The sequence below is a fragment of the Kryptolebias marmoratus genome, linkage group LG18, assembly GCF_001649575.2.
Source record: "Kryptolebias marmoratus isolate JLee-2015 linkage group LG18, ASM164957v2, whole genome shotgun sequence".
In the NCBI taxonomy this organism is placed as follows: Eukaryota; Metazoa; Chordata; class Actinopteri; order Cyprinodontiformes; family Rivulidae; genus Kryptolebias; species Kryptolebias marmoratus.
The window spans coordinates 18334678-18349477 of NC_051447.1; the positions used below are offsets into that span (position 1 = coordinate 18334678).

Consider the following 14800-nt stretch of genomic DNA (forward strand, 5'->3'; position numbering starts at 1 on the left):
ACAGACTGCCCGGGTCTGTCGGTGAAGCAGCAGCAGCAGCTCCGGCAGCAGACGGAGCTCCTCTTCACTCATTTCCGCCTTTTTCTTTATTTATTTAATTAATATTATTAATTTTTTTATCAGTCTGCCTTTATTCTGCAGCTCGGTTCGGGGGGGGGGAGAGAAAAATGTCCGCCAGACCGGGATTCTACCGGCAGGAGCTGAACAAGACGGTGTGGGAGGTTCCGGAGCGGTACCAGAACCTGACGCCGGTGGGCTCCGGAGCTTATGGTTCTGTGGTGAGTGTGTGTGTGTGTGTGTGTGTGTGTGTGTGTGTGTGTGTGTGTGTGTGTGGAGGGGCGAGGCTGCGCACATTACATGATCTCACACTTTCTGGGGTTTTATTGTCTGAAAAGTCTGGGCTCGGTGCGGTAAATATAAATAAATAAATAAATGTAAATAAATAAATAAATACGGAGCGTCTGCGGGGCTTGTTTTCAGCCCGCGTCGCGCGCGCGGAGGGGGTGGAGGGGGGGGGGGCATTCTTCCTCGCCTCTTATTGTCAGGAACAGATCTGCACCATCAGATCAGTCAGCCTGCATCATCCTACTCATCCTCACCTGCACGCCGTTGCCATGGCGACGTGTCACCTCGATTTACCTCCTCCTGACATCCAATAATAATAATAATAATAATAATAAAGCAACGAGAACTTTAACGGTGGTTGGTTGAGAAGAACACTTTAAAGGCGTTTATAATTTACGTTGATTAAGAATTTGCGCCAGCTGCTATGGAAACGGCTTTTGACGGCCATGTTTTTACCGCCCGATGTCGGTCAACTTTACACGTGTTTTTCGGCCGATTCAGCCATGTGTTTACGTTGAGCGCGTACCCGCGTCAATAGTAAACGCTTTCAGACTGCATGGTTTGAAATAGTTCAGTTTGACCTGTTTTAAGGTTTGGTTTTGTAGTTTTCTGCGAGTGTCTTTAAGTTGTGATCTTAAAGGAATAGTTTGGACGTTTTAAAGTCTTTCCTGTTGTGGAGACATCTTTGAACGATCGCGGGTTGGAGACAAGCTAATAGCTAGTACAAGCTAAAATAAGCGAAATGCTGTCGAAAAGCCAAAAGCAGCAAAACAGTAACTAAAACTTAGAAGTAGTGCTAGCTAAAAGCAAATTTTAGCAAGTCTAGCTAGAAGGTTAAAGTAGCAATAGCTAAAGCTAGCAAAATGCTACATTGAAGCATCAAATGGCAGCAGAAAGCTTGCTAATTTAAGCTAAAGTAACAAAATGGTAGTTAAAAGCAAAATGTATCATAAAGCTAGCTACAAGATGAAAAACACTAGCTAAAAGCCAAAAGTAGCAAAACACTAACTACAACCTAGAAGTAGTAAAATGCTAGCTGAATGCTAATTCTAGCAAAAGCCTACAAAGAAGTGTAATGTAGCTAAAAGCTAGTGAAAGCTAGCAAAATGCTAGCTAAACACTATAGTAACAAAACAGTACGTAAAAGCAGCAAAAGACTAGATAAAAGCTAAAGTAGCGAAAGAGAAGGTAAAAGTAACAAAAGGCTAGCTAAAAGCTAAAGTAACAAAAGAATAGACAAAACCAAAAAAACTGCAATAGATTAGGTAAAAGCTGAAAAACCAAAGTCAAAGTTAAAAGTATCAAAAGGCTAGCTAATGCTAAAGCAACAAAAGGCTATCTTAAAGGAGCAAAATCCTAGCTAAAAGTTACAGTAAGTATTCAAAACGTAAAAGGAGCAAAAGGCTAGGTAAAAGCTAAAGTAAGTTAAGGGTAGACGAACCCAAAAAGCAGCAAAAGGCTAACTAAAAGCCAAAGTAACAAAGCCATAGTAAAAAAGCTAAAAGTATCAAAAGGCTAGCTAAATGCTAAAGTAACAAAGGGGTGGGTAAAAGTGACAAAAGGCTAGCTAAAAGGAGCTAAATCCTAGCTAAAAGCTACAGTAAGTAGTCAAAACCCAAAATCAGCAAAAGGCTAGCTAAAAGCTAAAGTAAGTTAAGGGTAGACAAAACCAAAAAGCAGCAAAAGGCTAGCTAAAAGCCGAAGTAACAAAGCCATAGTAAAAAAGCTAAAATATCAAAAGGCTAGCTAAATGCTAAAGTAACAAAAGGGTGGGTAAAAGCGACAAAAGGTTAGCTAACAGGAGCTAAATCCTAGCTCAAAGCTAACGTAACTTAAGGGTAGTCAAAACTAAAAAGCAGCAAAAGGCTAGCTAAATGCTAATATAACAAAATGGAAGGTGAAAGTAACAAAAAGCATCCAAAGGCTTCCTAAAAGCTAAAAGTAGGATTGTGTGAATGCTGAGTCAGGATTTAAGCAATAAAGGTTAAGAAACATTCAAATAAGGAAACAAAACTTGGTTGTTCAGACGCTTAAATCTCAGTTTGAATCGTCTCTGGACTGAAAGCAGCTTCGTTTTGTTAGTTTCAGTCTGATGGAGTTTGTGTCGGATTACAAACCACTTCAGACCATTTAGCCACACCTACAGTCGCCTCCGCTGACTTCCTGTCGGCCTGGCGTCTGTAAAAATCCAGTCGATTAAGGTCGGATTATTAGATCTGAGCGCCGCTTCATGACTCAGGATGGACTGGTGTTTGTGCAGCTTTCATCCAGATAAAACATTATTCAGAATCTAACAGAGGAATCTTGTTTTAGACGTTTCAGACAGAAATATCAGCCCCAGGTATGCTACGATTTTAATAAAACTCAATTTAATCACTCTATAATTGACAAGCTTTTGGAATTAACCTGATTCAAGATGGCCACCACAGCTCATCGACATTAGCCAACTCAAAAACGGCTGTAAGTCAGTCAAAATGACAGATGCCGAGCTAAAATTCGGTTTGGTAGTAGCTGAGAGTCATCCCCAACACATACTCTGAGATTGCATGAGATTTCTGTTTAATTCTAGCTTCATTAGTTGTTTACTCAAAAGAAAAGTTTTAATTCTGTCAACACTTTTTTGCAAACAACTACACAAAACCATAAATGTAATTTTTATTGCTATTAATTTATTATTCCTGCACGTTTGTTTTTTTCCTGTTGAGGTTAAATTAAACCAAATTTCTGCCTCGTGGCGTGTTGTAAAAATCCCAGCTCCCCCAAGGGATTATTTGAGCAGATTTGCCGCAAAAAAATTGACATTTTGTGCAGCTTACATTTTTAAAAGTGGTGCAAAATGAACAAAATTAGATATCAGTTGCAGTAAATGTGACAGCTAATAACTAAAATACAGCCTAAATGTCAAAAAAATATATATTGTTGTTGAATTTGATGTAGAGCAAAACCTTCCATTATTAGACACAAAATATATCAAATTTACTGATCAGGTTTATAAAAATAGCTTTCCCTCGACAGTTAACGCGTTGAATTATTCAGTAGCAGATATTAGCTGCTGCTTTACTTCGTGTTGAAAGCTGAGCTCAAAAAAACGAAAGGAGGACGGATCAATGGCGGCGTGCTGAGATCGCAGCCATGTATGGTGGGAGGTATGCGCCGGGCCCGGTTCTGGTTCTCGTCAGGCAGAGCAGACCGGCCCGGAACCAGCAGCAGGTGACTTCAGGCGTCCTGGATCCACTCGGCTGTGCAGGACTGGACAAACCGGGCTAATGTTTGCCTTTTTTTTTTTATTTATTTGAATAAATAAAACAAAATAAAAGCTGCTGTGAGCTGAACGCTTCCGGTGTTTTTGGTGGAAATGAACAGGAAAAAATCCCAAATAATCACATGTCAGCATTTCACTCAAGCTATGAGTTGCGGAGCACTCTCTGCTACCACCACACCAAATTTTATCTCAATCGCTATAAATCCGACAAACCTATAGCATTTTTTGTGATTGCTACTGCTCCTAAGCTGTGTCGGCCATCTTGAATTGGGTTGGCGCCAAAACATAATCAGTTGTGGAGCTACATCTAATGATCAATTCCCAAACGTTTTATTAAAACCCACCCATCGGTTTGTGAGATATTTCGCTAACAGACGTGGAAGATTGACTCCATGAGTTATTTGCTCAGATTTCAAGTCAAAAATCTTGTGCAATGAGTAGCGCTTGGATTGTGTGATGTGAATGACTCTCAGCTACTACCACACCAAATTTCACCTCAGTGTCTGCGAAATTAACTGAGTTACAGCCATTTCTGTGTCTGCTAATGTCGATTAGCTGTGGTGGCCATCTTGATAGGGGTTTGCTCCAAAAGGTAATGAGCTGTAGATGTATATCCAATGATTCCTCTCTGCAGGTTTCATTAAAATCTGTCAGATGGTTCAGGAGATATTTTGCTAACAGACAGGCAAAGTTGACTCCAATATGTTGATTGTAAAGATGCTGTGTGAGTTATTTCCATTTTTATTATAAATCCACCCGATCTGCCTGAAATATCCACCTCATTCCAGTCGACGTTTCACTTCCTTTTCTGAATTTCTGCCGCGCCGTGCAGCGTTTCTCGATTCTTACTCCCGCTTCCTTTCTGTTTGTCCGTTCCACTTTCTGGTGGCTGTCAGAGAGTCCTGTCGGGCTCGAAAAGGAAGACGTCAGGGCCGCAAACGCGGCGGCGGATTTACGTTTCAAAGGAGGCGAGATGAAAAAACAATACCGCCGACGCCCTCGCTTCCCTCGTTCCTCCTTCAGTTTTCAAAATATCTCATGAACCACTGGGTGGATTTTAACGGCACTCGCAGAGGATGCTTACGACTGATTAGGTTTCAATCCGGTTCAAGATGGCCTCCACAGCCAGTCGGCACTAGCCAACATAAAAATGTCCGTCAGTTTCAGTTTCTTGTCAGTTTTAGTAGCTGAGAGTTCTGTGTGCTCATTATTTAGGACCTTTGGTGCAAACTTTAGCTTTACCTGGTGGAGTCGACCCAATTCAAGATGGCCGCCACAGCTAACTGATCTTAGAAATATAAAACAAGCTGTAATGCAGTCAGTTTCGTAGATATTGAGCTGAGATTCAGTGGTAGTAGCTGAGACGAGTTCATTAAACACGTCAGTCCGGTTCAACATGGCTGCCGCAGCTAATCGAGGTCAGAAACTGCTCAGTCAAACCGAGGCGTGCCCTGTTTGGACGCTGAGATCGTTTAGCAGGATGACGCGGGTCTGAACTGTCTCCGTCTTCCCTCCGCAGCTCGGCGTACGACGTCGTCCTGCGGCAAAAGGTGGCGGTGAAGAAGCTCTCCAGGCCCTTCCAGTCCCTGATCCACAGCCGCCGCTCGTACCGGGAACTCCGGCTCCTCAAGCACATGAAACACGAGAACGTCAGTAGGAACACCTGGAGGCAGGCGGCCAGACGGACGCTGCTCAACGCCACCGTTACTGACCGGCTCTGCTCGTCTCTGTCTCCGTCTCCGCAGGTGATCGGGCTGCTGGACGTCTTCACGCCTGCAGCGTCGCTGGAAGACTTCAACGAACTGTAAGTCTCTTTACGACAAATCGATGGTTATGGTGTCACGAGGGGCATGCAGAGGGACACGGGGCTAACACATCGTCTACCGCTCAAACTCACCCAATTCACCTTTATTTTCTTGACTATTTCCTGTTTCTTTCAGCTACCTGGTGACCAATCTGATGGGTGCAGACCTTAATAACATTGTGAAGTTTCAGAGGTTGTCAGACGAACACGTGCAGTTCCTAATTTACCAGCTTCTCCGCGGCCTCAAGGTAAATACTTACCTGTATCGTGATATTCCATCGCATCTGGATGATAATACTGTCAGCTGTTTATCTGGGAGAAAAGAGAAATGCTCTAAAACACAGAGTACTGAAGGAGTTTGCTTAGATTTGGCAAAGAAGCTAAAACTGAGCTAAAAAAAAGCTGAACAGAGGCCAAAATTATTCAAAGAGAGGTTAAAATGAGCAAAATAAAATTAAGGAAATGAGCAGAACACAAGCTAAAAACTAAAAAAAGCAGAACAATAACTAGAAGCTAAAAGCAGCAAAACAGTAGCTACGATTAGCAAGGCAGATGCTAAAGCTAGAAAACGGTAGAATGGACTTACCATTCTACCGTTGGTACAAAACAGCACCTAAATTTTGCAAAAAAAAAGATGCTAAGATTAGCTAATCAGTAACTGAAAGTAGCTCAAGAAGGTAGAAATAGAGCCAGTAAGCTGAAGCACATTTTAATCAAAATATATAGATTTTTTAAGAAGTTCAAGAGTTCAGGTATGTCTATGGGGGAAGAAAGTTTTTAAAACAGCTCAAAGTACGCAGGAGGAGTCCAGCTGCTGTTCGGCCTCACGGAGCAAACAAAAGCTAATGTGGCGAGCTGCTCTCTTGACCTCCGTCTCCTTTATGTCCTCCCTTCTCGCCTCTCCTCCCCTTGGCCTCCCGCCCCACCCCATCGCCCGTCGAACAGTACATCCATTCAGCCGGATTGATCCACAGGGTGAGTGCAGACCCTCGGAGAAACGCGCAGATAATACGATTTGTTCTCCTGGTGAGCGTCGTCCTGACGCGTCCACGTCTGTTTTAGGACCTAAAGCCAAGTAATGTGGCCGTGAATGAAGACTGTGAGCTGCGGGTAAGGCTCCCCTTCACTAAAATCTACAAATCCCACCTTTCCCCGCATGACTTTAAAACAGAAATTGTCTTTGTTCCCAACAGATCCTCGATTTTGGATTGGCTAGACAGACAGACGACGAAATGACGGGATACGTGGCGACCCGCTGGTATCGAGCGCCAGAGATCATGCTGAACTGGATGCACTACAATCAGAATGGTGAGATAAGATGAAATTACGGAGCTTTTTGTGAGCAGCAGACTTGCTAAAGAAGAACCAAATAAAGCTCATTGTTTCTGTTCCAGTTGATATCTGGTCGGTCGGTTGCATTATGGGAGAGCTGCTGAAGGGAAAAGTCCTGTTTCCCGGCACTGACTGTATCCTTCATCGTCACGAAATCAGATTAACCGATCTCCGAGTGTCGCGGATGCCGTAACGAGCCGCAGCGGGCGAGCTTTGACTCTGATGGGCCTTAACGCTTCCCGCTCCAAGATATCGATCAGCTGAAGAGAATCATGGAGGTGGTTGGGACTCCGACGCCGGAGATGTTGAAAAAGATCTGCTCCGAACACGTGAGACGGAAAAGACGGGGACGGGGAACAGAACACCTGTCGTGATTGATTAGTCATTCTGTTGACGTGGTTTTTTGGTTGAGCGGTAAATATGTGCGTGCTGAGGCTGGTCTGTGTTTGTAGGCCCAGAAGTACATCCAGTCTCTGCCCTTCATGCCTCCACAGGACTTGGAGAAGATCTTCAGAGGAGCGAACCCACAAGGTGAGAGGACCACTATCCTGCATGTTTTAGTTGTTTCCTGCTTTGACACACCTGATCTGAATAAATGAGTGATTAACAAAACCTGAAGACCTGCTGAGGAGCAGGGAAACAATGAAAACCTGCAGGAAAATGTTCCTTAAGGACCAGGATTGGGAACCCTGGTCCTTAAGGAACACTTTCCTGCAGGTTTTCATTGTTTCCCTGCAAGAAAATGTTCCTTAAGGACCAGGGTTCCCAATCCTGGTCCCAATCCTGGTCCTTAAGGAACACTTTCCTGCAGATTTTCATTGTTTCCTTGCACGTCAGCAGGAAAGTGTTCCTTAAGGACCAGGATTGGTAACCCTGGAACCACTGACTCAGACCAATACTCCTGCCTAATATTTGTGGTATTTAAAGATATGTGGCTGTAAGAAGATCCTCTAATGTACCCAACAGCATACATGTGATAATAACAAAAGCTACACAGCGGTGACCCAATCATACCAACCTCACAATCTCATGCTACACTCTGCTAACATCGTCTGCAGTTTCATTGTATTGTGTCGTAGTTGTGGCATTTTTATGTAAAAGACGTCGCCGATGCTGGTCTTATTAGAGCTGCGTATCAATAACGTATTCCTTTGGGTTCTTGGAAACAGGGAGGCAGTAGACTGTCCCAGAGAAATTTTCCTTAGAGTTGGAATGTCTACGAATGTCATAAAAACGTGCTCATCTGTGAAGACAACATGTGTTTTGTCTTATCGCTGCCTTAGACATAACAAGGAAACTGAAGGGTTTTGGTTGCAACTCTCAGAAAGAGAGATTGTCCAAATCAATTTCTCTCCAGCTCTCAGTTTCTGAGTCGTTTTGTTTAAATGTGGAATAAACAACAAGCAGATATAAACTCGATTCGAGGTTCAGGTTTATAAATTTAAGCCCCGTTCGGCCCATCTGTTCGTTTCTGTCCCTCCGTCAGCCGTTGATCTCTTGAAGCGCATGCTGGTTCTGGACTGTGATGAAAGGATCTCGGCCAGCGAGGCGCTGTCGCACCCGTACTTCTCGCAGTACCACGATCCGGACGACGAACCGGAGGCGCTGCCTTACGACCAAACGCTGGAGAGCAAAGACCGAACTCTAGAGGAATGGAAAGGTAATTTATTTAGATTTAATTCATGGTCTTTGGTAAATACATAAAATATATGCAATACTTAATACAGCCCGTTAGAACGTATCAGTGCATACTCAGTACAGATACAATAAGTACAAGGTATGTACTCAGTAAGTACCAGGTATGAAGTACAGTGTATCAAATCACATCATAATACTGCCAGGTCCCTGAGGTACGTTGTAAGTTCTAGGTTTGTACCGTGTATGTACTTTATAAATACCAGGTATGTACTGAATAAGTAGCTGGCAAGTACCATGTATGTACCATTAGAGTACCATGATTGTTCATGTACCTACCTGGTAAGTACCAGGTACTTACCAAGTACTTACCCAGTATGTACCCTGAAAGTAGAATGTAACTACCATGTATGCTCTGGGTAAGTACCAGGTACTTACCCGTTATGTACCCTGAAAGCAGCTTTTAATTACCAGGTACTTACCAGGTACTTACCAAGTACTTACCCAGTACGTACCCTGAAAACAGACAGTAATTACCAGGTACTTACTAAGTACTTGCCCAGTATGTACCCTGAAAGCAGCTTGTAATTACCAGGTACTTACCAAGTACTTACCCAGTATGTACCCTGAAAACAGCCAGTAATTACCAGGTACTTACTAAGTACTTGCCCAGTATGTACCCTGAAAGCAGCTTGTAATTACCAGGTACTTACCAAGTACTAACCCAGTATGTACCCTGAAAGCAGATTGTAATTACCAGGTACTTACCAAGTACTTATCCAGTACGTACCCTGAAAGCAGCCTTTAATTACCAGGTATTTACCAAGTACCTAACCAGTACGTATCCTGAAAGCAGCTTGTAATTACCAAGTACTTACCCAGTACGTACCCTGAAAGAACCCTTTAATTACCAGGTACTTACCAAGTACCTAACCAGTACGTACCCTGAAAGCAGCTTGTAATTACCGAGTACTTACCCAGTATGTACCCTGAAGGCAGCCTGTAATTAACAGGTATGTACCTGGTACCTTGTAAGTACTTTTATATCTTCACACCCAGTAAGTACCAGGTACATACCCTGTAAGTTGAAGGTACGTTCCCAGTTCGTTTTATGTTCTGCTGCAGGAAAACGTGATAACATCCTGATCACGATGGAACCAGTTTGTGCAACATCCTGTTAAAAATGTGTTATTATTGAACCTGATGTTGTTATTTTAATGCTCAGTAATGATATTACCATGTCATGTTTGTCAAATATCATGGAGCTCCAGTACTCCACAGATGTAACAGCATTTAAGATACTTTGTGATGTCATTAATATGGTTTTTCTACCTTGACTTCTCTCACCTGTTTTTCCACAGAGTTGGTGTTCGAAGAGGTGAAAAGCTTTAAAGCACCCGGCAGCAAGACCGATAGTCTTCAGGTGGAGCAGTAAAGCGTCTCACTGCTCCGCCTCATCCTCCACCTGGACAAGGACCACTTTTTTGTTTAGTTTTTTAAAACTGAGAATGGACTGCGGAAAAGAAAGTGAAGGAAACTTGACTTCAGCCTGAGGATCGGGGCTCGATGGTTACAGGGAGCATTTTAGGACACCTCCCCTGCAGAAAGTTGCTTCCCGTTTTTGCACACAGAAAGTAAAACGAGGAACTGTTGAGCGTCAAGGAGCGAAGAGGACACGAGTCATATAAGGGAGCAACTAACTGAACCGTGTTTACAAGTTAATGGAAGGGTATTAAATAAAAAAAATGAAAAACTCACTAGGATTTCCAAAGTATCAACAGGGATGCTCATCCCCCATCAACGCCATAAACAGCTTTCCTGTAAGGAATCCATGTTTAAAGACTGCCTGCATACCACTGCTGCATGGTTTATGAGCATTTTAAGGTCACATCATATAACCGGTACTGTATTGTAATCACTGATCTCCATTTTCCATCATTAATGTTGAATTAGACGGAGGTTTGAGGACAGAGGTGGCAACTTTTCATCCGTTCTTTTCTTTCCATTTCTGGACAAAAACAAGCTACTCCTCTTCCTCTCCTGCTTGTGCAACAGTAAACACCGACTGTGCTGTTAATTAGCAAGATAATTAATACATTCCTTGAAAAAAAAGGGGTCTGCCCTGCAAGTTTCTGTTTACGCAGAAACCTCAGAAATAGTTTCTGCTGATGGCTTGGTTGTTGGTCAACCTGCCGGATTTAGCATCGCTCCTTTAAGTTTCCTCTTTTTCTTCGCCCCTTTGCAGTCCACATATGTGTTTACAATGATTAAGGACTGTTGGAAATGGTTTCCAGAGGGTGTTCAAACGATACAAAACATTAAAAACAACGTTATGCAAACTGCAGGTTGGACTGGTCAGACGTCACAGGCCATGTCTACACTACTCCACAGATTATTTCCTCATAAAAAACAACAACAATAAACTACCAAGACAGTAACAAGTGGAAATTTAAATAAAAAAACTGGGATACTTATGCTGCCAGAATGAAAGATTCTTCCAAAATAACTGTAGTTGTTTTTTTTTCTTTGACTCTGTTTCCAGTTTCCTGTCTGCTATCAATCTTTTCCCTACATGACCACAGTTTGAAAGGTGACAGGAACGGGATAAGGCGAGACAGTTGTGTTAAAAAAAAAATAGCCAAAACAGCTTCATTTGTTGTGATACAGAGCTTGTGTCTAGTGCAGGTGATGGTCAGTCAAATTGTCCTACGTCAAACGGTTGAAAAGTTAGAGCACATGGGCTCTTGTGACCTTGACCTTTGACCTTGTGAACTTGAAGTTAAAAAGGCTGATACTTGACCCATGGGGAGTCTCGTTGTATTGTTTGACCTTTGAGTTACAGTCACCCAGAAATCCTTAGTGGGCGGGGCTTAAGTGTTGTCATTAAATTACCACACTAACGTGTGCAACAGTGCTCACTGGTGATGCACAAAAAATCTCATGCAGCTCAGATGAGGTGTCAGGGAGATATAACTCTTGGACTATTATAGGGGGCGCACTAGAGTCAACATCCAGTATAATCCTATTGGCCTCTTCAGAGGTTAACAAAGACCATTTATATCTAGTTTGGTGCAAATCGGATAATGCATGTGTGATTTAGAGCCAACCGTATGCAAACGGCGAGGGATTCGCGTTCGCCATTCTGTCACGCCCACATCATTCAGGCACCAGTCAGTACTGAGAGCAGGATTCTGCATCATGTTGTTCTGTCATCCGACACAGGCTTAAATTAGTATGAGTGAAAGAGAAGAAAGGACAACCTCCAACAAGAAAACAGGTTACTTCCTGTTGGAAGGGGGCGGGGACTAAAGTGATGTCACAAATTGACCACGTTAATGTGATTAGTACTAGTCTGTTATGACACACAGAAAGTTTCATTAATTGATGACCTTGTATGTGGAGGTTATTACACCGTGATGTTTCATGGCGAATGGTCAGATTTTGAGGCTTGGCCACGCCCACATGCTTTCATGTAGCAAAAAGCTTTTGATAACTTTTAACCTTCAATGTCTCAAGACTGAGCTCAGTGATTCTGTACCCAAGATTCACCAAAAACTGAGCATTTAAGACTCTTAACAACAAGCTGTGGAAAAAAAGGTCAAACTGCTTCATTGTTGTTTTTTCAAGGCACAAAAAGTGAATTATAAGTGAATTCGCCTTTCTGCCAAATCGTACCCAAGATTTATCAATAATCTCCGCTTTTCTCTCCAGAGATACTCTTTGTGTCGCAACAGTAGTAGTAGTAGGATCCCAAATGCTTGGCAGATATCAGGGTAAACATTAATTAACGAAATCAGCATCAACAAAACGGTCATTTTCTTTAGCTGGAATTCTGTATCCTGCTGTAGATCATAGCTTAGTGCGACATTATTACCCATAATCAAGTCAAGCAGCTGCTAATCATATAACATTTGTACGCTGAGCATGAGCTGAGAGCAGATTTTCACAGCAAACGACTCACTTCCTCGTCGACATGTCAATCATCTTGCTACACGTTGGAGTTTTAGTGATGCAAAACTTTTGCTGAGGTGGAATTTTTCCCCCGTTGGGTTAAACCAAACACTGGAGTTCAGTGAAAATGTCAAAAAAAGAGGAAGATTATAATGATAAATGTCACAGAGACCATTCTGAATAGTAAAGTCTTGTAATTTTACATATAACGCTCCAGATTGAGCTGCTTTTCACAAAAACATGACGTGGAAGCTCTTAATGTCAAAATTAAAAGAAAAAAGTTATTGCTTTGCAACAAATTTACCAAGTTCCTGCAAAGCATGAGTTAAATAAAGTGTTAGATTGAGATTCGTTAATGCTAATTGCAGTTAGGCATTCGTATCACAAGCTAAAGCATTTTCAGCCGTTCTAAGTTTATTAATTTGACTAACTGAGCTTTTATTGTGAAGCAAATGTTCCCCCACGGGTTAGCTAAAGTGCTAGCTAGAAGTTAGCTTTGCTAGCTTATTCCTCTGAGTTTAATCAGTTGTAATACAAACAAAAACGTTGCATTTTTCGATATAAACTCATACAAACCTCAATAAAGTCAGAATTTTTGCGTATAAGATGCTGTCCTCGGGTAAACTGTGTTTTGGGTAACCTCTCAAAGCTTTTCTGCCTCGCTGAAACTTTTGCAGCGCTAAAACGTTGAATGAAAGCGCATTCTCACTTTTTCCTCTCGACTTTTCTCAACCCTGAAGTGCTACAAATAGTCGTTTACAAACTGAGTCCATTAACACTGGATGCAAAGTGTTAAAAACAGTCCTAGTGAATCAAACGTGTCTCAGAGTTTGAATGTTAACGTGCTACAGTATCTGAACGTTGTACACGTGATGGTTTTGAATAGCAAATACAAACTGAATGTATATGTATACTGTGTGTATGTCATAAGTTAGTGGTGACATTTGAATACGTGTCGGCATGTGATTCAATTGAGTTTCAGACTGAACTGAATGTTCGCTCGCAGTGTGGAGATGATGCGGTTGATTTTTTTTCAACAGGTACGTAACTTTCAATGTTTAGGTCTCAGCGGAATAAACTCAATGATTTCTCTTTGCCACAACTGTCTATGTTTGTGTCACGTTTTTTTATATTTATATACAAAAATGATGTCCAAATGGTGTCTTTAATTGTCTGATTTAAGATTTTTGTGTGATGGTTTGGGATGGACATGTTAAGTCCAGGTCATTCAGTTCTACAGGGCCCTTGTTCAAAGTGATCCAGATCTCTGGAGCCAAGTTAAATCTTCAGGAAACTCTTCTCCGATGAAAAACCCTCAACCATAAAATACTATAGTATGATATTGTTTAGTTTACTATCGCATAACATATCATGCATGGTATAGCATGGTATAATATAGCATAGTATAGTGTAGTATGAAGTGAAAATGCATAGCATAAAATACTGTCATAACACATTATACTGTGGCATGATATAGTATAGTACATACCATAGTATAGTATAACATAGAAAAATATAGCATAGATGTCATAACATGCACCCATAGTATAGTATAGTATAGTATAGTATAGTATAGTATAGTACAGTACAGTCCAGTATAGTATAGTATAGTATAATGTAGCATAGCATAATATAGTATAGTATGAAGTGAAATAGCATATAGTATAAAATAGCGCCACAACATATTGTATTATAGTATAGCATGGTATGATACAGTGTAGTATAGTAAAATATAGCATAGATGTCATATAGCATAGATGTCATGCACCCATTGTATAGTATAGTTTAGTATTATGCAGTATAGTATGTAACTGCATACACACTATAGCATAGTATAGTAAAGTACAGTAGAGTATAGTTTAATTTGGCATAATTTAGACCAGTTTTATTTAATTTTGTGTATTACAACATAACAGCAAAGTATGTCATTAAATATATAGTATAGTATAGCATAGCATAGCATAGTATAGTGTAGTATAGTGTAGTATAGTGTAGTATAGTGTAGTATAGTATAGTGTTGTATAGCATAACATAGTATAGTGTAGCGTAGCATAGCATAGCAAAGCATAGCATAGTCTAGTATAGTATAGCATAACAGTATAGTATAGTATAGCATAGCATAGCATAGTATAGTGTAGTATAGTGTAGTGTAGTGTAGTATAGCATAGCATAGCATAGGATAGCATAGCATAGCATAGCATAGCATAGCATAGGATAGCATAGCATAGCATAACAAAGCATAGTATAGTATAGTATAGTATAGTATAGTATAGTATAGTATAGTATAGTATAGTATAGCATAGCATAGCATAGTTTAGTGTAGTGTAGTGTATGCTGGTGTAGATTCTCAGTCATTCAGGCCATGGTAAATTCAAAAACGTTAAAAAACAAAAACAACTGGACTTCTATTCTGTAGCTGAAGACGTTTCGCTTCTCATCCGAGGAGCTTTCTCAATTCAGAAATAGAGAGT

General features: G+C 41.2%; 1 protein-coding gene across 2 annotated transcripts; it reads left to right on the forward strand.

Moving 5' to 3' along the window:
• The first annotated feature begins 13 nt into the window (after positions 1-13).
• On the forward strand, positions 14-10881 carry mapk11 (mitogen-activated protein kinase 11). Of its 2 annotated transcripts, XM_017441216.3 has the most exons (13): positions 14-278; positions 3173-3174; positions 5127-5256; positions 5353-5411; positions 5548-5659; positions 6357-6386; positions 6474-6521; positions 6605-6719; positions 6806-6877; positions 6993-7072; positions 7196-7274; positions 8230-8403; positions 9740-10881. In XM_017441216.3, the coding sequence occupies exons 1-13, from the start codon at positions 168-170 to the stop codon at positions 9811-9813; spliced, it is 1086 nt and encodes a 361-aa protein (XP_017296705.1). In that variant the 5' UTR covers positions 14-167; the 3' UTR covers positions 9814-10881. The 2 variants fall into 2 exon arrangements, with proteins under 2 accessions (XP_017296705.1, XP_037837258.1); XM_037981330.1 differs by lacking the exon at positions 3173-3174 and having other exon boundaries at positions 14-251.
• The last annotated feature ends 3919 nt before the right edge of the window (positions 10882-14800 follow it).